The sequence below is a fragment of the Notamacropus eugenii genome, chromosome 4 (genome assembly GCF_028372415.1).
Source record: "Notamacropus eugenii isolate mMacEug1 chromosome 4, mMacEug1.pri_v2, whole genome shotgun sequence".
Classification (NCBI taxonomy): domain Eukaryota; kingdom Metazoa; phylum Chordata; class Mammalia; order Diprotodontia; family Macropodidae; genus Notamacropus; species Notamacropus eugenii.
The window spans coordinates 233267524-233293919 of NC_092875.1; the positions used below are offsets into that span (position 1 = coordinate 233267524).

General features: G+C 38.7%; 1 protein-coding gene across 1 annotated transcript in view; it reads right to left on the reverse strand.

Moving 5' to 3' along the window:
• Positions 1 to 294: 294 nt before the first annotated feature.
• Positions 295 to 26396, reverse strand: part of RAB31 (RAB31, member RAS oncogene family) — a 178725-nt gene continuing 152623 nt past the window's right edge. The window contains exon 7 of the mRNA XM_072604231.1: positions 295 to 2462. Within this exon, the coding sequence (XP_072460332.1) occupies positions 2365 to 2462 (98 nt within the window). The 3' untranslated portion in view covers positions 295 to 2364. The remainder of the gene's footprint in view (positions 2463 to 26396) is intronic.

A 26396-nucleotide genomic window follows, 5' to 3' on the forward strand; every position in this document is an offset into this window, starting at 1 on the left:
TTTATAATCTTTTGTATTTTATTTGTTATCGTTTTGTATGTAAATTTTTTTTTATTTCAAAAGATCTTTTATCATCATCTTGCCTTCCTGTACCTCTGGATTGTTGTTTTATACATTTTTTTTTTTACCACAAAAGAAGAATGGCTGTGACATCCATGTTGAAACCTCAGTAAATGCTTCTTTGGGCCATTGACATAACTCATTTCATCAACCCAGGAAAAAAAGGATCAGAGTGTATCAGAGACTAAACGGTTATGGGTACGGTAATGTTTGTTCCCTCAGACTTGAAACCTCCAGGTGTTTAGCCAAGATTTAATTTCTCTCCTAGTTCTGAATGAACTAATTATATAATCTCGGACAAACCATTTACCCTTTCTGAGCCTTTGCTTCCTCCTTTCCAAAATAAAGTGGTTGGAGTAGATTCTCCCTAAGGTCCCTTCCATTCTTTAGTTCTGTGAGTGATATGACTGTTTCCCAGACCACAGTTAAGGTGCTTATGAAAGGGTAAAAATGGGATCAAGTTTCCCTTGAGTTCATGGTGCCTGACTAAATATTTTGGGGCGGGTAGGATTTCTTCTCACAGTATGGTAAAAAGACAGCTGGATTTAAAGGTTTAAACGGCTTAAGGTTCAAAGCCCAACTCTCCTACTTACTATCTATTTGACCTTGGGTGAATTACTTAATTTGATCTCATTCCCCCCCCAAAAAATGAGGGGTGTTTGTCTCTAAAGTCATATCCAACTTTAATCACGATCTCCTACCAAGGGTACTGTACCTGAGAGGTTCTAAAAGTCCCATCCCAGTCTGAGCCTTGGTGAGAGGTCAATCACTATTTGATCCTAGACTGGTAAGAAACTTGGAATGTAAAAAAGATTTGGACTTAGGGGAAAATTAGCTTTTCTCCTTATCCCTCTCAGTCTTCACTTCTTCTCTCCACTGGATCCAAGTACTCTTCAAGGCTAAACAGACAAAAGATATTCAAATCCTTTTATAGTACAGAAGAAGCCAAGGAAGGCCATACCAAGGCCTGTCCTCTGTGCAGATACAATGGAGCACTACATTGACAAAGTGTAGTCCACAGGATATCTCCTTTTTTATGCCTTTTTATTGTCTAGTAGTTTTAAAGTGTCTAAAAGCCTAAGGCCTGTGCCACTTACTCTGGCTCAATAATCTAACCAATCTTCCCTCATCAGAAGCTTATCCTATAGTTTAGTCTGCAGATTCTTTTACTTCAATTTTCATCCTTGATTAGGAAACCTTGACAGATTCTATTAGTAAGGAAATAGTCTGTGCCTTGAGCTCCCTGCCCATCAAGACAACATGCAGTAGGTGGTACCTCTTTAAAAGAAAAGTCTCCATTCTACCTTAGTCTGCTCATATGTATTTTTACATAAAAATGCCTTCTGTCTCTTTTTCAGAAAAGAGGTCTTCTCAACCTCCAAGTCACTTGCAGCAATTTTCTCAGGTTTATCACTCTACATGTACCTGAAACTCAAAATGTGTGCCATGCTAAACAATGAAGGAAAAAAGCAGGAATCTAAAAAAGATTTCTATTCCTCCTTTTCTTCCTTCCTCCTTTCTTTTCTTCCTTCCATTCCCTTTCCTTCTCTTTCTTTCAAATAAATCTTCCCCTCTTCTCTTTTTCAGTGAATTGCTCAAACCTGTAGTTTGGGGGATTGTTGGATAGTACTCCTCTGTTTTCTACAGAAGATGTGGGAATTATGGGCTAAATTCCATTTCCTTCCTTTAAAAAAATTTTTTAGAGCAGATTTAAAATTTAAAAATAAAAATAGGCTCAGTTCTAAAACTATATAAAAAGTTATCTCCTCACTAGTTAACTTTCACAGATGACTGATTAGGTCATCTACAAAGTCAACGGCACTGAAAAGATTACTGCAGTGTGCCCAGGTCAACTGGGAAGTCAGAGAGGAATGACCCATCCCAGAATCCCCACACTAACTAAGCTAACAAGAATACATCCTCTTTCTTACAAAACTTAAGTATCGGGAAGGTTTAACAGAGAACTTGGTATATACTTGTCATTCACCCACTCCCTTCCTTCACCCTCTCAGTAAAAACCACTGTTTTAAGAAGACTGAGAGAGAAAGGGAAGGAGGAGGGGCATGATGAATTTGGTATAATCCAATCCATCAATATAAATAGTATGACTAAGGATTTTTCAATAATTTCTGCAAAATCCTTTCCCAGGAAAACTTTCTGGCTGCGATGCCTGCATATTTCTCATATGTAGAGCTGGGAGTTTTTTTTAAAGGCACCAAGTCATCAAGAGTGGGAAGTCCTTCAGTCAGTGCACAAGAAAATGGGATTTGAGTTCTTCAAGTACATCAGATGATACATAAGGGGTCAGCAACATCTCCTGCTTGCTTGTGGTGCTTGCTTCCCAAGCTTGATCGCTCCACTGTTCCCATTTTCATGAGGATCCAAGGGTGGGATCTGACGACCTAGAACATCAAAGAAAGTCAAGGCTGGGTTTTTGAATTTTTCTCCTATCAGAATCCCGTCACACAGATCCTTATAAAACCATCTTAATGATCCTCTAGTAACCCTAATAGAGTGTTTATCACTTTCCTACTTACCTTCTGCTTCTCCCTTCCATCTTCATGCCACATACCTCTCCTACTCATTTTCATTCTTTCCCTAGCTCTTCCCACCCTCTGCCTAGCTCACTTTAAAAAATAGTTAAAGATTCAAATGTGCTGTGATCTTTATTAGAAATTTTCAGAAGTGATCCCAATTGCTTTTTTCCCCCCAATAAAGGAATCAATTGGATATTTGTAGGATTTCAATTGGATTTTGTAGGATTTGTTAGCTCTTAGTCCACCATTCCTAGAATGGCTATCAAAATATAGAAATCATTTATCGCAAAACCATACAAGAAGTATTCAAATTCAATTATATTTTCATTCCAAATGAAAGCAAAGTTCTTGGTTTGCTTCATGATTTTTTTTAAACTAACACTTATCCTAGAGTTTTTATATGGAGCATAAAATAGTAATAAGGATGAAAGAAAATTCTAGAAAAGCCAAATATTTCTCTTCCATTTAAAACAATGGCTCAAGGGGAGAGATTTTTATGATTTGCACTTCAGTGAATTAGTAGAGGAGAACAACTTAGTAGACCCATAAAGACAGAAAAGGCTGGGACATTCGCACTTCCACAAAGAGAAGAAGATCTGATTGCATTTCTGCCATGTTGCTGTTTTCTAAAAACGTGAGAGTCACTCTTTCACCTCCCTCAATGACTTTAGGACTATACTCATAGTCATCTCCACCCAGCCACCATCCTCCAAGATTACCAAATTCATTCTAATAACCATTATCTTTCTTGATTTCAAGGAGATCCATCCCACTTCATCCCACTCACTGGGGCAACCACACCTAGACCTCACAATCATTCAGAATTGCACCATTCCTAAGGTCAAGAGTGAAAAATTTTAGACTCTAATCCCATCTTCCCACATTTCCCATGTCCAATCTTTCCTACTCTCTTATCCACCCTAGACCTATGTCACTTTCTCACTGGGATTTCTGCATAGAAGATAGAATAGGATGCTAGTGAATTTTGCTGGTAGATTCAAAATGAGTTGAATGATCCTGCCCAATAGTCATAAGATCTTATATTTTGAATTGGAAGGGAGCTTAGAGGTTATAAAATCCACCCCTTACTTTATACTCCATTAAATAGTCCCAGAGAGGAGGTGAAATAATTTTGCTAAGATTCCATGCCAAAATATCCAGGTACTATGACTCTAAATCCCATGCCCTTTGTATTGTGATTAAACTGAAAAGGGAATAACTTGATTACACTCGGATTCTAAAAATCAACTTAATAAGTACAATATGGGAGGCCACAGCAGTTTAACTAAAAAGCTAGGTGGCACAGTAGATAAAGCACTGAGCCCAAAGTTAGGAATAACAGAAATCAAATCTGGCCTCAGACTCTTACCAGCTGTGTGACCCTGGGCAAATCATTAAACCCCAGATTGCCTCAGTTTCCTCAGCTGTAAAACAGGATGTGTATCTTGGTGTAAGGACCAAATGACATAATAATTGTAAAGCATTTAGCACAGTCCCTACCACATAATAAGTACAATCTAAATGTCAGCTATTATTATTCTCTGGGGTTTTATTAAGGGTGCCAGGTGCTACACTAAGTGCTGGGGATACAAAGAGAAGCAAAAAGACAATCCCTGTCCCGGAGAAGTATGTATTGTAATGGGAGAAACAGCATGTAGATAACTAGGTAAATACATGGTATACACAGAGAAGATGGAAAGTAATCTGATTAGAAAAGGCAGTTGGTGAGAACCAGGAATGGTCTCTTGTAGAAAAAGTCCTGAAGGAAACTGGGAAAAGCAAGAGGACAAAGTGAAGGAGGCAGAACTTTTCGAGCATGAGGGACACGCCTTTGCACGGAGATGGGGGATAGTATATAATGTTTGAAGAATTGCAAGTAGGCCTGTAGAGCTGAATGTGAATGAAGTATTAGAAGACTGGAAAGGTAGAAAGAGGCCAGGTTATGAAGAGCTTTAAATGCCAAACACTGGACTCTAATGTTGACCCTGGAGGTAACAGGGAGCTGCTAGAACCTACTGGGAAGGTGGTCAGATCTGCGCTTTAGAAAAATCACCTTGCAGAAAAACCTAGTAAGACCTCTCTGAATTGATGCAAAGTGAAGTAAGCAGAACCAGGAGATCATTGTACACAGTAACAGGAATGTTGCAATTATGATCAACTTTGAAAGACTTAGCTACTAAGATCAATAAAATGATCCAACGCAATTTCAAAGGACTCATGATGAAAAATGCTATCCAACTCAAAAGAGAGAACTGGTGAACTGAGTGAAAACTGAAGTATAATTTTCTCACTTTTATTATTTCACTTGCTTTTTTTGCAACATGGAAGATAAGGAAATATTTTTTTACACGATTTCACATATATATTTGATATCATATATTGCTTGTTTTCTCAGTGTAGGGAGGGAGAGAATTTGGAACTCTAAAAATAGAGCGTTAAAAAGAGAAATTTTAAAAAGAAAAATAAATACCACCTTGGCAGTTGAGCAGCAAGGAATTTGAATAGGGAAAGACTAGCAATGGGGAGACCAGCTAAGATGTCATTCTAATAGTCTAGGAGAGATGTGAACTAGGGTTACAACTTAGTAGAGAGAAGACACAGATGAGTGATGCTCTGAATGTAGAATGAGGATTTGGCAAAAGGTTAGATATATATGTAGGGTGGAAGTGAGGAGTCAAGGATGATCCTAAGGTTGCAGGTGTGGCCAGTTGGAAGGATGGTGATACCTACTCTGGACAAGTAATAGGGAAGTTCAGAAGAGGGGAGGATTCGGAGGAAATGACAGTGAATTCCATTTTGGACATGTTTTATTTGAGACACCTATAGGACATCCAATTTGAGATACCTAAGAAACATATGTTAACATAGGGCTGGAGCTCAGGAGAGAGACTAGGGCTGGGCACACAGACATGAAGATAATCTTCACAGAGAGGATAAATGAAACTAGAGTTGATAAGATAAATATGTGAGCTGGTATAGAGCAAAAAGAGAAGATCCAGAACATAGACTTGGGGGAACACTCTTGGTTGGTAGGCATAATGAAGATCATGAAAGATAATTAAATAAAGAGCTAGTAAAGTAAATTGAGAAGGAAAAGTTAGAGAAAGGGAAGAGAGCAATGTCATGAAAACCTAGAGAGGAGAAAATGTCCAAGAGGAGAAGGTGATCAACTGTGTCAAATGCTGCAGAGAAATCAATAAGGATGACAAATGAGAAAAGGTCATTAGATCTGGCAATTAAAACATCATTATTAACTGCCATGAAAGCTACTGTGATGCTGGGCTAAATTATAAGAGAGGCATAGAATTCAGAAATAAGGAGGCAACAGTCCTTCTGTACTCTACCCTTGTCAGATCATATTTGGAATTTTATGTTCATTTCTGGGCACCACAGTGTAAGAGATTGAAAAACTGAAATGTGCAGAGGAGGGCAACAAGGATTAGAAAGGAGAGAGATTAAAAGTAGGGAAACTAAGAAGCTATTATAATGGTCCAGGAAAGAGATGACAAGGATTCAAACTATGGGAGTAGAGAAAAGGGAAGACAGAACAAAGATGTTAAAAAAAGTAGAACTGAAAAGACTCAGCAAATGAGAGAACACACAGTGAGGTGGGGAGTGTGGTGAGATAAGGAGAAGATGAAGGATAATGCTAAGATTGTGAACCTTTATGACTGAAAGTATAGTGGTATCCTCAGCAGAAATGGGAAGGTCTAGAGAAAAGAGGAGTTTGAAGGAAAAAATGTAATAAATTACATATAGGGGATGTTGAGGTGTCTATGGGACATACAGGTAGATATATCTAGCAGGCAGTTAGTGACATGAGAATGGAATTTAGGAGAGAGATTGAGGCATGGGTATATAGATTTCAGAGCCTTCAGCAAAGAGATAACTGAATTAATTTGAACTGATGAGATTATTAAGGGTAAGTGGGTAGGGAAAGAAGAGGGCACCGGAAGAAAGTCTTGGGTTCACCACATTTAAAACATTTATACAGATTAGTAAATACAATATAATTTGAGAGTGCTAATAACTAGGCAGAATCAGGAAAGACTTCCCTTATTCTGATTATTGTAAGGTCCCTATCCATAGTAGATCTAATTTCTTAGATTTTATGTTTTTCCTTATGATAGAAAGAAATGCGGGAATACATCATATAAAATTGACTAGTAAAAATCACAGAATCTTGAGTTAAAAGGAACCTCAGAAGCTATCTAGTTAGTCCAACCTGAATCTGAACAGGAACATCTCTATAACATCCCTGACATCTTCAATTGCCTTTCACACAGCTCGAACTGGACATCCAATAGACATCTTTCACTTAATATGTCCAAAACCAAACTCAGTATCTTTCCATTAAATCCTCTCCCTACTCCTACCTTCCCTATTACTGTAGAAGGCAGCACTATCTTCCCAGTCCCTCAGGCTCATAACCTGGGAGTCATCCTGGATTCCTCACTATTTCTTACATCTAATCTGTTGCCAAGATCTGCAATTCACTTTTGCAACATCTCTTGAATTTTCTTCATTTTTTCTTCTGACACTGCCATCCCTCTAATCCAGGTCCTGCTGGTGGGTCTGCCTGCCTCAAGTCTCTCCCCACTCCAATCCATGCTCCATTCAGCCACTTAAGTGATTTTACTAAAATGAAGGTCCAACCATATTCATACCTCATCCCCCCCTACCTAACCACCAAAGAACTCCAGCAGTTCCCTATTCCCACCAGGATCAAATACAAAATGCTCGATTTTGCATTCAAAGCCCTTTATAATCTCTCCCTCTCCTAGATTTCCAGACTTCTTACACCTTATTCCCTGACACATACTCTTTGATGTAGTGACACTGGCTTCCTGGTTGTTCCTGGAAAAAGATACACCATCTTTAGGCTCCAGGCATTCTCTTCTGCTGTCCTCCATGCTGGGAATACTCTCCCTCCTCCACTTGGCCTTCTGACCTCCCTGGCTTCCTTTAACTCCAAACTGAAATTCCATCTTTTACTGGAAGCTTTTCCTAACTCCTCTTGAATCTAGTGGCTTTCTTCTATTATTTTCTATTTTTCCTGTATTCTTTTCCTGTATATATATCTGTTTGCATGCTGTCTCCCCCACTAGACTGTAAGTTACCTGAAGGCAGGGACTATCTTTTGCCTCTTTTTGTATTCCCAGGGCTTAGTTTTAATTTAATAAATATTTATTGATTGACTGACATAATAGTTATGTAGCCTTGGCTTGAAGACCTCCAATAAACAAAAATTTACTATTTCTGAGGCAGCACATTTAGCTTTTAGGCTGTATTGTTAGGGAGATCTTTTAAGAAGCCTAAATCTGCCTCCTTTCATCATCTAGTTCCTAATTCTGCCAAACAGAAAGTCTAAACAGAAGTCCAGTGCCTATGAGTGTCTATGAGATGTCTTCAGATAACCAATTTTATTTTACAATGTTGTTGAAAAAAGTTATACCCATCATCTAGTTATATACATATTTAGTTCATTCATAGCTGCCTGGCTCAGTCTTTCTCATGCCTTCATACTAGGAGACTTCAATACTCATATCAATGCCCCATCAAATACTCATGAAATATTCCTCCACTCCAGCTAGGCTACACATAGAGATGGGTCAATCCCTGGATTTTGCCATTACCCACAAGTTTTCTGCTTCCATGTTCATGCACTTTGCAATGGCTTCCGTCTTTCCCTATGTATCACAATCTTTTCATTCTCATCGTGATCTCCAATCTTTCTGCCTCTTAGTTTTTCCATAGGCCATTAGCCCCTGTATGGTCTATACTTCTCCCTTCCTTGTTTTGAGCCCTTTGTGAATTAATTCAACTCTATAATATCTTCTACATTGGAACTCCTTTTCCCCTTGTCCTATCACAGATTGTGTTTTGCCTAGCCTCACATGTTGGATTTACCTCCTTCATTTCAATTCATGAGTTGCTGAGTGGAGTGGAAGGAAATCATGAAATCATGTTGAGTCCACTATAAATTTATGTTACATAATTTCAAGTGGGTCTTCAACAAGGCAGTCCTTTTACACCTCCCTAATCAATTCCACACCACAGCAACTGTTCTAAATATTCCTGTTTCTCCTCAAGACTCTCACAGCACTTCATCCACCAACCCCCTCAACTGAGGACTTCACCTCGTATTTCACTAAAAAAATTCAAGACTATTTGCTAAGAGTTCCCTCTTCTCTCCTCCTCATCTCATATTACTCAGATACATTCTTTCCATTATCTCCTCCTCTTGCCCCATTTCACATAACAGATAACTTTTCTCCTTGCTAACTCAGAAACATGTACCACTGATCCCATCCCAACATGTCTTCTCCAGCAAATTGACCCCTCTGTCATCTTCATTCTTTCTCTAATCTTCAATATCTCCCCTTCTATTTGCTTCTTCCCTACTTCATGCAAACACACCCATGGCCTCCCATCCTTAAAAAAAAAAATCTTCACTTGGGGGGGGCGGAGCCAAGATGGCGGAGTACAAAGACGCACATACACATAGCTCCGAACCCACAACCCACAGAATGGCTAGAGGGGACCAACCCACGGTAAATTCTGCACCCAGACGCCACGGAATATTGGAGCGAGGGAGATTTCTGTTCCAGAGAGACCTGCAAACCTCTCGCAGGGTGTCCTTCGCGCTGTGGACTGGGCGCCGGGACTGGGAGCTGAGTGCAGCCCTGCAGCGGCCGCGACACCGTGAGGAGGAGATCCGTACGGGCTACGGGGACGAGATATCCTGCGGCCACGAGGGTCCCTCCACCCACAGAGGGACCTGCAAACCTCTCGCAAAAGGTCCGCCGTGCTGCAGACGCGGAGCCCAGCCCGGACCTGCGGCGGCCGCGGCTCCGAGAGGTACAGATCCGAGCAGGCTTTAGGGACGGGATCTCCAGCGGCGGCACAAGCCCCCCCCCCCCCACAGGCGACGAGAGTTGGTGAGAGACTCTCTTTGGCGGGTCGAGAGGGGAGTGGGGTGCCCCCATGGCTCGGGTCCCCCCGGGAGATAGAAGCTGAGAGGCGGCTGCAGACAGGGGCTCCCCAAGCGGGCGGGAGCCTGGATCCATTGTGGAAGGTCTGTGCATAAACCCCCTGAGGGAACTGGGCCTGAGAGGCGGCCCTGCCCCGACCTGACCATCTGAACTTAATTCTCACACTGAATAGCAGCCCTGCCCCCGCCAAAAGCCCTAAGGTGGGAAGCAGCATTTGAATCTCAGTCCCCAAACGCTGGCTGGGAGGACCAGGAGGCGAGGTGGGTGTGAGGAGAATATTCAGAGGTCAAGCCACTGGCTGGGGAGAATGCCCAGAAAAGGAAAAAGAAATAAAACTATTGAAGGGTACTTTCTCGGAGAAAAGACACCTCCTCCCTTCCTTTCTGACGAGGAAGAACAATGCTTACCATCAGGCAAAGACACAGAAATCGAGGATTCTGTGTCCCAGCCCACCCAATGGACTCAGGCCATGGAAGAACTCAAAAAGAATTTTGAAAGTCAAGTTGGAGAGGTGGAGGAAAAACTGGGAAGAGAAATGAGAGGGATGAAAGAGAAGCATGAAAGGCAGATCAGCTCCCTGCTAAAGGAGAACCAAAAAAAGTTGAAGAAATTAACACCTTGAAAACTAGCCTAACTCAATTGGCAAAAGAGGTTCAAAAGGCCAATGAGGAGAAGAATGCTTTCAAAAGCAGAATTAGCCAAATGGAAAAGGAGATTCAAAAGCTCACTGAAGAAAATAGATCTTTCAAAACTGGAATGGTACAGATGGATGCTAAGGACTTTATGAGAAAGACAGATATCACAGAACGTAGCGTGAAGATTCGAAAAATGGAAGATAATGTGAAATATCTTATTGGAAAAACAACTGACCTGGAAAATAGAATCAGGAGAGACAATGTAAAAATTCTGGGACTACCTGAAAACCATGATCAAGAGAAGAGCCTAGACATTATCTTCCATGAAATTATCAAGGAAAACTGCCCTGAGATTCTAGAACCAGAGGGCAAAATAAATATTCAAGGAATCCGCAGAACACCGCATGAAAGAGATCCAAAAAGAGAAACTCCTAGGAACATTGTGGCCAAATTCCAGAACTTCCAGGTGAAAGAGAAAATATTGCAAGCAGCTAGAAAGAAACAATTCAAGTATTGTGGAAATACAATCAGGATAACACAAGATCTAGCACCCTCTACATTAAGGGATCGAAGGGAATGGAATAGGATATTCCAGAAGTCAAAGGAACTAGGACTAAAACCAAGAATCACCTATCTAGCAAAACTGAGTATAATACTTCAGGAGAAAAAATGGTCTTTCAATGAAATAGAGGATTTTCAAATTTTCTTGATGAAAAGACCAGAGCTGAAAAGAAAATTTGACTTTCTAACACAAGAATGAAGAGAACCATGAAAAGGGGAACAGCAAAGAGAAGTCATAAGGGAATTACTAAAGTTGAACTGTTTACATTCCTACATGGAAAGACAATATTTGTAACTCTTGAAACATTTCAGTATCTGGGTACTGGGTGGGAGTACACACACACACACATGCACACACACACACATACATAGAGACAGAGTGCACAGAGTGAATTGAAGAGGATGGGATCATATCTTAAAAAAAAAAAATGAAATCAAGCAGTGAGAGAGAAATATTGGGAGGAGAAAGGGAGAAGCTGAATGGGCCAAATTATCTCTCATAAAAGAGGCAAGCAAAAGACTTATTAATGGAGGGATAAAGAGGGGAGGCAAGAGAAAAACATGAGGTCTACTCTCATCACATTCCACTAAAGGAAAGAATAAAATGCACACTCATTTTGATAGGAAAACCTATCTCATAATACAGGAGAGTGGGGGACAGGGGCACAAGCAGGGTGGGGGGGAAGATGGAGGGGAGGGCATGGGGAGGAGAATGCAATCCGAGGTTGACACTCATGGGGAGGGAAAGGATCATAAGAGAATAGAAGTAATGGGGGTCAGGATAGGATGGAGAGAAATATAATTAGTCCTATACAACACAACTAGTATGGAAATCTTTTGCAAAACTACACAGATTTGGCCTATATTGAATTGCTTGCCTTCCAAAGGGAAGGGGTGGGGAGGGAGGGAGCTAAAGAAGTGGGAACTCAAAGTGTTAGGATCAAATGTAATGTTCTTACCACTGGGAAATAAGAAATACAGGTTAAGGGGTCAAGAAAGCTATCTGGCCCTACAGGACAAAAGAGAAGACGGAGACAAGGGCAGAGAGGGAGGATAGAAGAGAGAGCAGATTGGTCACAGGGGCAATTAGAATGCTTGGGTTTGGGGGGGGGGGAGGGGATAAAAGGGGAGAAAATTTGTAACCCAAAATGTTGTGAAAATAAATGTTAAAAGTTAAATAAAAAAAAAAAAATCTTCACTTGATCTTGCCAGTCCTGCTAGCTACATTCCACTACTTCTCTTCTCCTCAGCTGAATTCTTTGAGAAAGTCATCTATATCAGATGCTTGCACTTTCTTTCCTCTCACTCCTAAACCCTCTGCAATCTGTCTTCTGACCTTATCATTCAACTAAAACTTCTTTCTCCAAAGTTAGCAATGACCTCTTAAAGGCCAAATCTAATGACTTTTTGTCAGTTCTTATCCTTACTAATCCATCTGTAGCATCAGACACTGTGGACCATGCTCTCCATGCAAATGCTCTATTTCAGGTTTCCATGACAATGCCTTCTCCTAATTTTCCTCCTACCCGACTGATTACTCTTTCACAGACTCCTTTGATGGATTTTCATCCAAGGCATACCCATTAACTATGGGTATTCCCCAAATGTTTTGTCTTGGGTTCTCTTCTCTCTACATATACTATCTCACTTGGTGGTCTCATCAGTTCCCATGCTTTCAACTGTCATTTCTAAGCAAATGATTCCAGATTGATTGACCTATCTATCTGTCTGTCTGTCAGCCTGCCTATTGCCTTAGCCTTTCCTCCAGTCTGTACTGCCAACTGCCTTTGGGATATCTCAAACAAGATATGCTGAAGACATATCAAACTCAAAAAGTCCAAAACAAAACTTATTATCTCTCTCCTCCTCCAGTTTTCTCCCCAAAACAACTTTTTAAAATTATTTTTAAGGGCACCACAATTCTTGAATGGCCCCCAGCTGGCAACTTCAGTGTCATCCTTAACTCCTCACTCTCATTCACCCAACATATCCAATCTGCTATCAAGTGTGGTGTTTTATACCTTGAGAACTCCTCTTGTATGCATCCCCTTCTCTCTATTCACATTGCTACCATACTGATTCTGGCCCTTGTCACTCATACCTAGACTGTTGCAATAACTTTCAGGTTGGTTTTCCCGTATCAAGTTTCTCCCAAACCAACCCAGCCTCCATTCTACTGTTTAAATGATTTTCCTAAAATACAAACCTGATCATGTGACCTCCCTCCTCAACCCCTGCCCCCACTCCATAAACTCTAGTGGCTCCCTAGTACCCCCAGGATCAAATATAAAATGCTCCTTTTGGCAATGAAAACACTTTAAAACTTGCACCCATCCTACCTTTCTATTCTTACTAGACCTTATCCCTTACCACATACTCTACAATCTAGCTGTCCTGACTCTATTGTTCCTTGAACACAACAGTCTTCATGACTTTTCACCGGCTGTTCCTTATATCTGGAATCCTCTTCCTTATCTCTAACCCCATAGCTTCCCTGGTTTCCTTCACAATTCAATTTAAATTCTATCTTCTGTAAAAGGCCTTTTTAAATTCCTCTCTCCATTCTCCACCCGTCCCTCTGAGATTACTTTTAATTTACATATGTAATGTGTGTGAGTGTGTGGGTGTGTGAGTGTGTGTTTATGGAGAAGACAACTTGAAAACGACTATGTACAAACACTGGATCACGTGTAGTTTATTTGCATGTTGCTTCCTTCATTAGAAGGTGGGATCCTCTAGGGTAGGTATCATTTTTTTTATATCCTTTATATCCTTTCTTTAAATTCTTTCTTTATATCCTCAGCACTCCTCATAATTTCTGATGCATAGTAAGCATGTAATAAATGTTTGTTGACAGACTGGCATATATACATAATAACCAAGCCCAACTCTAAGGCTGAGAACTCTACTGTCATGTCATTCATACCAGTTCTTTCTTTTTTTAAAAAAAATCAGTGTTCCTTGTGTTTTCTTAAATTCAAGTAAAGATTAAATCACAGACCTTTAATTAAGGTGAGCTATTCCTGCAAATGTCTGGCAAATCAATAAATCTAGTGAGGAGAATATGAAATGTGTCTCTTGAGAGTGTCTCTGATAACTATAAATGTTTTGTTCTCCTGGAGAATGTGGTTGTTTAAGATGGAGAGACATGCTTCCTTTCTATCAGCAAAGAGCTGGTAGGCTATAGGTGCAGAATAAGACATACATTTTCAAATACAGGCAATGTGTTGGTTTGTTTAGCTTAGTTGTACTTATTGATTAAAAAAGAAAGTGCTAAGAGTGAAAACTGGATGGAGAAAACGGCGGGAGAAGACAGAGTCTAGGAAGCAAAAGTATGTTTAAAACAGAAAACTAATGAAAATTACATTCCTTGGGAGAAAGTAAAATATTTAGAAAGAGATATTTAGTCTTGTAAGACATGAAGATGGCCTCTCAAAAAATCAGACCTCCAAAAGGAAATTATGTGGTCTTTGGTCCCAAGTACCAAAAGTCTACCTCAGAATAAACGTATCTATTCAGCTAATCTCCCTACAAATGGAAGAGTGCTATGTAAATGGAAGTATTTTTTTTCAGTTGCTCAGAGCAGATTTTACTATGTTATCTTCAGCTATAATGGGTAAAGTATTTAGGTTATAAGAGCTTCTAATGCTTATCAGACACAAGTAGGATTTTTCAGATTTTCTTTTCTTTTCTTTAGCAAAGAGGAAAAAAGAAATTCCATTCCAGAAGTGAGAGAACTCAAACACATAAATCCCACTTTTGCTTTTGCCCCAGTTTGGCCTCACCAAACACAGTGCAACACAGATAAAAGTCCCACAAATATGCTATTTCCATGAATTCCAATTGTGCCCAGAAAGTCAGCAGTGCAAAGGCCTTTCGTGTCAACTGTTGTCGTGAAATCCCCATGAGTCAGAAATCTGCCTCTCCCTTCAAAATGTGTTATGTTAAATGCTAAGAATCCTATCTTGGAGCTGCAACCACTAAATTATACTAGGCCTTCAGAGATCAGGCTGTTTGATGGCAGCATGCCAAAGGGAAAATTATGTGGAGAAAAAAATTGTATTTCCTTTTCAAAACTAGAAGGAGGAGGAGGGGAAAGGAGAGGAAGGAGAACAAAATGTGAGCAAAGAAGAAATGTGCCGTAAGTACAGCATTATATTTCCTTTAGCTTTCCATCAGGAAGCCTCTATCTATATTCTTCCCCTCAGACAAAGGTCTGTCAAAAGAATCCTTTTTTTTTTTCTGTCATAGACAGAACATTATTCTGTCAAAAAATTTTGCCCACTGGTATGGTTACAATTACTTTACACAACTAATAAATGTTCATGAATTTGCTAATCATAAGTGATCCTTGTTGTTTATCAATAATAATGAACAAACTCTCCCTTTTCCTAAAGGCAGAGTTTACTATGTACTTGAAAGTGACAATCACAGATTCTGAGTTTGAAGACACCTCAGAGACAATCTAATCCAATGCTTTCACCTTCCTAAAACACAAGGAGGTTCTAACAGAGCTGGGATTCCAATCCACATCCTCTGATTCCAAACCAGAGTCAGCTAAGTGGACCTAAGTCAGGGATTTGAATCCGAGTTCAAATCCAGCCTCAGTCACTTGGCCAGCTGTGTGGGTAAGTCACTTAACTTCTGTCTATCTCAGTTTCCTCAACTATAAAATGAGGGTTTATAATACTACCTACCTCCCCAGGTAGGTATGAGGATCAGCTGAGATAATATTTGTAAAGTGTTTGCCTGGCACATAATACATATTTAATAAATGCATGTCTCCTTCCAAAATGAGTGTTCTTTCTACTGCACCACATTGCCTCACAACTGTATATCTTTCAAAATGTCCTGTTATTCAAGTCCAAAGACAGCCTTAGTGAGGTATGAGATCTGAGGCAATGTTTCTCTCCACCCCGTCCTTTCATCTCTTCTAGAACCACTTTTATAATAGTGAAATCTTGTGATGAATTTCAGAGTTAACCCTGGTCAGCCGAACTAAGAGGGTAACCATTAGGTGCAGCAAGAACATTAGAAGTATTTCAGCAAAAAGCAACATGTGGCCTGGGGGACAGGGAGATTATTCCTAGGTAAGCAGAGCCAGTCACACATATGATGACTCAGTAATGATGAAAGCAGAGATATATATTGGGGAGGATGGGGAAGGAGAAAAGAGTTATTTGTTGATTGTATATGCGTCTTGAGACTTTTAAAGCATAATTTGGAGGGGTCACTTCCTTCTCCTCCTCTTGCCATACGAAGTCACTAAAGAATTCCAGATGCTTAACAGGGTGTGTTCTTCCTCAAAATATGTGGTTTGGGGCTATATAGATATGAGTCATTACTATGTCTTAGTGCAAGTCTTAGTGCAAGTTTAAGCTGCTAAAAGCTTGCTAGCTGACTCTGAGCAAGTCATTTGACTTCTATCTACCTCAGTTTCCTCAACTATAAATTGGAGATTAAGAATAGCACCTACTGCCTAGAGAAACCACATGAAACCACTAGAATGCAATACAAATATTACAGAATTCATTGCTAAATTGGGGGTATGGACTTGAATGGTTCATTAATCAAAATTAGCCTTCTACTTAAAATCATAGAAACAGAATCACAGTACCACAGAACCTCAGAGTTAGAAGGATTTGTAGAGGCCATGTTGACCATCTCCAATTTGAATTGAACAAGAATCCCCTAGAGAATCCAATTCAATCCATCAAGAATTTATTAAACACCTACTATATGTATAAGGCACTACAACTGGGTACAAGGGATTTAAAGACAAAAAAATCCTTCTTTCAAGAAGTTTAATAATAATGTGACATTCTTATGGCCCTTTTTTGGGTGGTTTACAAAGTGTTTCACAGACATTACCTCTATTGAGCCTCATAACAACTCATATGGTACTCTAGTATTATTATCTGCAATCTGAAAATTAGGAAATTGAGGCTCAAGCATGACCATGGTCCCATAGCTAGTAGAATCAAAGTCTTCCTGAGATTGAGGCCAGGATTCCATGTACTATGCAACCTTGTCTTTCAACATGCTTGAGGCAGTGGTCATTCAACCTTTCCTTGAAGAGATCTCCTATGGGTTAACCAATTCCAGCCTGAGGCAGCCTATCCCACCACCCCACCCCACTCCTTAGTTTTTTTAACAGCTCTAGTAGTAAGGAAGTTTTCTCTTTCATCAAGCCTACATCTGCCTCTTTTCAACTTTCTCTCACTGCTCCTAACTTAGTGTTCTGGGGCTAAATAAAATAAGCCAAATTCCTCTTAAGGAATATCTCTGTCAGTAGTTTAAAAAAATAGAAAGAACATAAACTGATAAACCAAATTCTGTGTAATAAAAATGACCAAGTTTGCTTCCCTGAGAAGAAATGAGAAAATGTACCTCCATTCCTTCCTTCTTTGAAAAGATGGGGGACTATGGGCAAGGCATATTGCATACATTAAGTTAATATATTTGGTTAATTTCACTGAATTGTTTTCTTGTTTATTCTCTGTCATAATAGATTGTTGGCTATGTGGACAGGCTGACATATTTAGAAATAAAGACCATGTGAATACAAAAGCTATCAATATATTTAAAGACTAACCTTCCTACTCAGTTACCAACACCTTGATGGCAGTAGCAGGAGGCACAGAGAATCAAAAGACCACCAAGCACAAATGTGGAGGTAGGAGAGAACTCAAGAAAAAAGAAAGAATCTCCAGAAAAGAAAGAAAACAAAAAATGGAAAATATATATGGGGAAATTTTTAAAATGGAAGGGAGAATAAGAAACTGGATGGTCTTTTTTAAAAGTCTGGGAATGGATAAAGTGTCCAGTTGTATTATTCTGATTTTTTTAGATGGTGAGACCAATATCATACTTATTTGTATTTCTTATTTTTTTCTTCAGTAAGACAGAGGACGCATATTGACCAAGTGGCCCTGGGCAACTTTCTAAGACTCTAGATTGAAGAGAACTGCTAATCTGAAATGGTAGGAGAAATTAATTTAGGAACTACCCTGTTGAAACAATATGTCCCATTAAAAAAAAAAGCTGAGGTGGAAGTTAGCAAGGGAAGAAGGGAAGGAATGCGAACATTGGGTCCTCAAACCCCACTATCCATCCAATTCTAAATTTACAATTCCCTGACCAAGCAATCAGGAGACTTTCTTGTAATGAAGCTGGGATTATTGAATGGATGAGTGAGTGTGCATAACCTGGATAACCTCTGTGGATATAATCCTATTCAGCATGGGGTATCCTGGGATGAAAAACTGTTCTTTTGGGGGAACCAGGAGAGAGTCAGGGTAGAGAGATCATGGGGACAAGCTAAGTCCAAGTAACCTGAGGAGAGTATAATCACTGAAATTTAAGTATAACCCAGTCTGGCACTTGGTAGTTTTCACTGTTACTTTATCGTGGCATCAAGCAATATAGTATAGTGGTAAGAACGTTGGTGGTTTAAGTCTTGGCTCAGTCATTTAATAGTCCTGTGACCCTAGGTAAGTCACCCAATCTCTGAGCTTCAGGTTTTGTCTCTAAAATGGAAATTTCAATAGCTATACTATTTGTCTCACAGGAAAGCTCTCTGTAGATGGTAGAATACTTCATAAATGTGAGCTGTTACTATTTCTGATTTTGCAAATTCTCTTTTCCCTTGTTGAATATGTAAATATTCATTCTTGTGGTCTAACACATAACAGTCTATATGTGTGTGTATGTATGTATGTATAATGTGTGTGTACACACACACACACACATTTTAATTTGCACGTTGTTTCCCCTATTAGGTTGTAAGCTCCTCGAGGGCAGGGACTGTCTTTTGCTTTCTTTAGTTTCCGCAATGCTTGACATAGAGTCTGACATATAGTAGGAATTTAATAAATGTTTACTGATTGATTGAGAACATACATAATTATTTTTATACTACCTTGATCCTAAAATAAAGATGGGAAGGAAGTAGGAGGTAGAATGAAGAAAAAGAAAAAGGGAAACTTGACAAGGATATAGGATAGAACCTTGTATCAAAACTAAGCAACTACATAACCATTTTTACCTAGGGTCCTAACTTAAGAAATCAATAAACTAAATAATCAGCCCTCAAATAACTGAGTTAACTGTACTGTCCTATATGATTTTCATTTTAAAAAATCATATAATAAAAACACTATTAACTTTCCAATTCCTTATCATTTTGGGGAGGCTATATCTTTGCTCCAGCCCTGTAATCAGCCTATCCTTCTGTACTTTAGATTTGTTATCCTTAATCACAATGGCTGCAGCTACCCCCAAGTGAATAATGGTGCCTAGCTTATGACTTCATGGACCAGCCAGCTAAACCCTTCCTAGGCATGGAAAACAACAAAGGGCATAGGCAACAGCAAACGACTCAGCTTTAAATCTTGGTAATTACTCAGCTCAGCATGTTTATTTTATCAATGAGGAAACTGAGGCCCAAAATCACGTTGTCAATTATACTTTTCCTATTAAAAATAAGATCTTTAGTTAAAAAACACAAATAAGAACTAATCACTAAAGATAAACAACATTACCTACCATTTAGTGCAATATTAAAAAAAAAATACCTACAATTGGGCAGCTTCCTTCCAAAACTTGAATTTTGAACAATATCAGACCTAAGCAGAAAACTTCATTTGAATTTTCTCTTAGAATTGTCTTCCCAGGGCACAAGTATGCATTTAATTCATCAGTAAGGATGCCCCTTGAGGACAGAGACCAGGTCTTACGTAATTCTGTATTCTGCACAGTGGCTTGCACATAGTGGGCACTCAATATTTGTCGAACAAATTAATGCATAAATTTGCCTCTTTAATATGCCCACTTATCTCTCTGAGCAATCCTTTTATTTGTCAGAGTCCTCTCTGCCCTTTTTCACAAGGAAAGAAAATTAGCTTTCTGTTTCATGTGTCTTGGTTTTAAAATGCCCCTTCAGCTTTTTCTACTTATTCTTCTTATAGATGAGCAGAAAGAGAACAAGGAAAGGAAAATGATGTCTTTACAATATTGGTTAAATATATTCACTAACCCTTCCTTTGTAACCTCTATAGATTTCTAACATTTTCAGAATCTGGTTTCTTAAAAAGCATAAGCATTTATCAGATACTAGAGTCTAAAGACACAAATAAAAAAAAAAAAGTAAGATGGTACCTGCCCTTAAGATATTACATCTTAATAGGGGAATACATCACTTATAAAAAAAAAAAAAGTGATGCCCAAGTAAGCAACACTTGGTCTAGGCTAGGACTTCTTAACTTAACGTATGTGAACTTTTTAAAAATGTTTTAATAACTATTTCAGTGTAATTGGTTTTCTTTGTAATCCTGTATGCTATATTTTATTAATTTAAAAATGTCATTCTGAGAAGGGGTGCATTGGCTTCACCAAACTCTCAAAGGTTCCACGACACATAAAGGCTATGAATCCCTGCTGAGGGATTGTGAGTGAACCTACAAAGCACTAGATTATCATGACCTTTCCAATAATAATGGTAGTATTGATTTAAATATTATTCCCAGAGCCAAAGCAAGAGGTGGAAAGGGAGGGCAGGTTGATGGCAAGATGCCTGCATTAGGTAGGCTCCCATGTCCTAGTGAATGCCCATACAAGTTAAGAAGCAGGATTTGAAGTTGAACAGGATCTAGGTCTAGAAATAGAAATGTGAACAGATTTTTGGGATTTTTTCCCCCTAAAACATCTTAAAGCATACAAATAGAAAAAAAAAAGAAGTTTGTTGTTGGTAGTTTTTGTGTTTGATTTTTTAAAGAAAAATATAGAACATTCTTCACACTCAACCTTCAGGTCCTTTTAGAACCACTTTACACTAATGTGTACACACTGCTCTAAACATGTTGCTTTGGGTGGTGGGAGATGAATACCTACTCTATGTAACACAAAGCATGACTTCACACACCTTAGTTCAATATAATTGATATTCTCAGCTCAGTTTTTGGAACTTCCCCCACCCAATCATTCCAAATTGATTTGGATAATAGTTCTACCACTTATATCAATTGTTATTTTCATTTTTTTGGTCATTTTTATCAATCTGATGATTATAAGGTAGAAAAGAATTGTTTAAATTTGCATTTCTCTTATTATTAGTGATGGAGGATTTTTAATTTATATTTTATCCTTGCCCAATTACATGTAGTAACATTTTTAACATTCTTTTTTTTTTAAAAATGTTGAGTTCCAAATTGTCTCCCTCTTTCTCTGCCCCTCTACTCCTCTTCCTTGAAAAGGCAAGCCATGTGATATAGATTATACATGTGCAGTCAAGCAAAACATATTTCCATATTAGCTACATTGAAAAAGAAAACATAAAGCAAGTAGATATATAGATAGATAGATAAGAATAAAAAGTATGCTTTGATCTGCATTCATATTCTATTAGTTCTTTCTCTGGAGGTAGACAGCATTTTTCATCATAAATCCTTCAGAACTGGCTTGGCTCATTGTATTGCTGAGTAAAGCTAAATCATTTGCAGTTGATCATCATACAATATTGCTGCTACTCTGTTCTCCTGATTCTGATCACTTCACATAAATCTTTCCAGGATTTTTTGGATAATTTTCATATGGTCGTCGATCACTTTCATTTTTTCTTCTGAAAATTGTATGGACATATGCTGTGACCATATCAGTTAGGGAATGGTTCTTGTTCTTATATGTTTGTATCAATTCCTTATATGGATACAGGGTATCCCTAGGCACTAAGTCTTTTGGGACTCTCTGTATCTTAGATTTCAGGCTTTAAACAGAAACATTTGATGCATTTTCCCCTTGTTAATCCCTTTCCTTCCAACTGTAACCACATTAAACCTTTCAATTGTATGGAATCAAAATTGTTTATTTTATATTTTGTGACCTTCTCTGTCCTTTGGTCATGAAATGTATCTCCCTTTCTCCTGTAAATATGATCTTTTAAAATATGGATATATATCAACTTGAAACTATTATCACATATGGTGTAAAATGTTAGTCTCAGCTTAAATTTTCCCAAATTGATTTCTAATTTTCACAGCAATTTTTGTCAGATGGTAAGTCCTTATTCCTGTATTTGATGTCCTTGGATTTATAAACTACTATGTTATTATATTCTTCTGCTTCTTAGTCTTGTATACCTAATCTAAATAATAAATTTTCAGACATTTAAAGATAGTTACCAAGTCGTCCCTAAAGCTTTTTCTCTTTGGGACAAACATCCTCAGTTCCTTCAAGCAATCCTTATATATGACCTGTTTCCAAGACTTCTAGCTATTCTGGCCACTGAATAATTTCATTTGCCAATTTTGCTCTTAAAATGTGTTGCCCAGAATTAAACACAGAACCCCATAATTTAACTTTCACAGAGTATAGTAGGATTTTCACCTTTGCTTCCCAGACATTATAATTCTATTAACACAGCTTAAGATGGCATTAGTTTTTTGATCAGACATGTGATACTGCTGACTCATACTGAGCCAGCTGCCTGAAGACATCTCAAACCTCTGTGGGTTGTTGTTGTTTTCCACAGCAACTGCTATTAAGCCAATGTTTCCTCCATCCTGTACTTGTATGGATTTTTTAAGCACAAGACTTTACATTTATCCTTGTTAGAGTCATCTCGTCCCTTTCTGAATATTGATTCCTAACTATCCCTCCCAGCTTTGTGCCATCCACTATTTAATAATCATGCCTTCTTTGTCCTCCCTTAACAACTGACAAAATGTTGGATTGGACAAGATCAAGAATCATGTCCAGTGATAGCCATTAGGAAAATGAACTCTGTTCAAGCTGATGTTAATCACCACTTTTCTAAGTGCCTCACATACATTAAGTGCTTAATGAATGCTTGTTGATTGATTGATTCGGATATACTCATTCAACTAATCACCATAGAACAGCATTAAATCAATATTGTTTACACATGGGAAGGGCAGGCTAAGGAAGTCTGAAGAGGTTCAGAACATCATCTGTATGCTTCTATTCTTATAAAAATGCCTTTTAAGTACTCCACCTTAATAACAAGACATACTTGTGAAAAAGCCCGAGGGTACTTTTAAAAATGAGATTTGGATTGGGTAAGAATCTGTCTGGGAAAAGTTAAAAGATTTTACAAGTTCAGGTTTCTGGGAAGTTAAGAACAGGCTTGAAAAAAACTCAAGCCTTTAAGGGTTTCTTCAGAAATTTAATGCACATAAACAAGATCTAAGCTCGTAGAATTTCAGCACAAGTATGACCAGGGTGGCTAGACTATGATGATACTGAATAAAAACTAAGCAGCATTTTTATTTGTAGCTAGATTTTTGCCATATGTGGTGGAATAGAAACATTTCCTTTTTGTGCTTTGCCTTATCTTCATTTTTCCATTCGTATTCTTCACTTCCATTGAATTTGGGAGGCAGGTCTCCCATTTACAAAGTTCATATATTTCCTTTGTCATATTACCCATTCCTTCTTCACTTTCTTTATTTCACTGATCATTCCCCATTGTTTCTGAGGAAGTTTTTGTAGTATTGACACTTTTCAGTAGTCAGCTCTACCTATCTATTTATTTTAAAGACCAGTGTTGGTTTTCTAGATCCCATTTCTCTTCTCTGATTTGATAGGTCTGTTGTGTTTATTAAATCAACCAACTCTTCTAGTACTGAGCAATATTTTACTTTTGAAAACAGGCCTGACCACCTAAGCTCATAGTCCATGCAGAGTAAAGGAAGAACACTGCTCCAGAAATAAAGAAAATCTGGAAGTCAGGAAGACACTGGAAACAATAAATAAGTGGCCTCATTTATACTGTAAACTTCCCCAACACAGGTCACTATTGCTCCCTTGATAAATGCAAGAAGTCAGCAGTGGAGAAACTGAAGTATTCTCAGGAGATTAAATCAACCAATCCCACTAAAAGGACAGGCCCCAGACCTTCAAAACAATCTAATGGTGAATCAGCTTTGACATTTTTCTACATGGCAATTAGGAGATTATTCTTGCTCCTGCTATTTTTACATATGAGTTCATTTCCTCTGAAGAGAATGGACATTATAAGAGTGAGGATTCCTGGGTGAAGTTTGATACGGCCAGCAAAGAAGACATGACAACAGAACTAAAATTAAACCAGCAATGAGTGGGAACTCAATACCTGCATGCGTGAGGCTGGCATTTAGGAACGATGTAGCCTAATAAGGATCTCTACAGAAATGCACACTTAGAGGAATTTTTATTTCATTAGAGAATCAAATAAACTGTGTGTTATGTAGTCCTGTCTCCAGCCAAAGGAGGTTTTGTCATATAAGAATCAGGATTATTATTTGGTCTCACATTAACACTGAAGACTAGGACTTGATAGAAACAAGAATTCCAATACTGCGCAAGCTTTATAAAGTGGATTTGTCACTCTATACAAGCTACTAAGGCTTTTCTTTCTCTCTTTAAAGAGAAATATAAATGGATCTCTCCCTCTGGGGCTTCCTTACTTTCACTGCCATCAAGTGCCTATTTCAAGCACCATCTCTCTTACTCTTCTCTCTTATTCGTTCCTCTCCCCCTCAATTTCTCTGCCCTCTCTTCTCTTCCCTTACATAGCCTATCCACATACCCATACATAGTGACTAAGCACAGTCAGAAAGATGGCTTCCACCATGGTCAATACAGCTTAGATGGTTGACTTCTAGTATTCACTATGGACAAACTTAAAGCACTGCATATCGAATATAATGACTAAAGGAGACATACAATTCATCTTTGCCAAGTTGCAATTCATTTCACTGACTGCACAGAATCATTAATACTCTTGATGATTGCTTGTAATTCATTTTGATTCTGCTGATCACTGGGGATAAAAAAAGAGAAGTAATCTGATTTTGTTTTTGCACATAACAGGTGCTTAATAAATGCCTCTTGAACTTAACTGAATTGAAATGTACAAGAACTGTAGTACTGGCTAGGTAACATCTGTCAAAGTAATGTCTATCAAAGTTCAATCAGGTCTAGAGGAGAGGAGAGGAGGTAGGGACAGGATGAGGGGCAAAGAGAGGAGGGGAGAAGAAGAGAGAATTGGAGGAAAAGGAAGAGAGGACTCCCTAAGGGCACCTACCAAGTAATTCAAAATTCTAAATAGTTCCCACACAAGGATACTCAGATTTTTCTATCATTAGGCTTCCTCCTTATTCAATTTGCACATATTCCCCCTATATATGATTCAGAGAGCATCCTTTATAGTTGTATTTGCTTTTTAAAGTTTCTGAGGGTTATTGGGGAAATGGAAATAGGTAGATCTTAGCTGTCCAGCCCAAACTTCACTGCCTACGCAGATGCTGGACTTATTGCTTGATCAAAAGTATCCCTAATGTTAGGAAGCAGTGATTTGTGATCCAAGAGCAGTTGAGAGGATAGGGAAAGGCTCAGATGGTATCCTCAAGGACATAACTATCACTATCTTGTGACAAAGACTCAGCATAACCCAGCCCTCAGTGATCTCTATGCCTAAGACCTCAGGCAGTTTGCAGCACTGTCTAATGGACAAAATTTCAGAAGACACATAGACAACACAGGAAAATACATACACAAAAACTGGGGAAACCACCCAGAAAGCCAAAATTTCAGAATCTTGTGATTTGGAAGGGACATCAAAGACCATGGAGTTCAACCCTTACCTGGCCAAGAATTCCCTTTACTGTAGTTCCAGTAAATGCCCATCCAGTCTCTGCCTGAAGCCTTCTAAACATACAGGTTTAGATGCCACTAACTGTTAGAAAGATTTTTGTTACACCAAGAAGAAATCACTTTTCTTGTAGCTTAAACTTATCATTCCTGATTGTGCTCTTTTGAAGCATGTAGTACAAGGTAAACCCCTCTTCAATAAGTTAGCCTTTCACATAATTAATGCCAACTATAACCCCACCCTACCATGCTTTCTCTTATTTAAACATTATTTATTTCCTTTAAATGATCCTTAAAGAGCATGATTTGGAAGTCCTTCAACATTCCATTTGCCTTCCTGGAATTTCTCGCTTAATACTGTCCTTCTTAACCAAAGCTCTGCACCAACCAGCCACATAGATGTCTTACCTGCTTTCTTTGCTCTCCCTCCTTTCAATCTATACTGTTCTGCCACTGCAATACAACCAACCAATCCCCTAAACCAGCCTAGATGTTCAGGATTTCCCTGAATTTGCATAATGCTTACAGATACCTCAGAGTGCAATAAAGGTTAGTGCCCTAGTTGTGGCTCTTGGTAACAGCTGCTGCCTTCTTTTCTCCTAGATCATCTCCCTACCTCCATAACTGTGACAGCACGAATAACATGACATTCTAGGCATGCAAATTAGGCCCTTGGTATTAATAGGCACAGTGTCCTGAATAATACTATGAGAGATCCCCATTTACAAATCTCTGTCTTCTTTTTGGAACTTCAGTTCTTGTTCCCCTTTCTAGAACCCTCTGTCCCAACTTCCCTGTAGGCAGATTCTCTTGGATGACAGGGCCATTTGATTAATTAGAGATGTAATGAAGGTCTATTGCATGCACAGACTCCATCAATTTGTTTGCCTGATGCAATCTCTCCATGTGGAGGGCATTGAGGAAATGACTTCTGGAAGAATTAAGGTAACACATAAAGA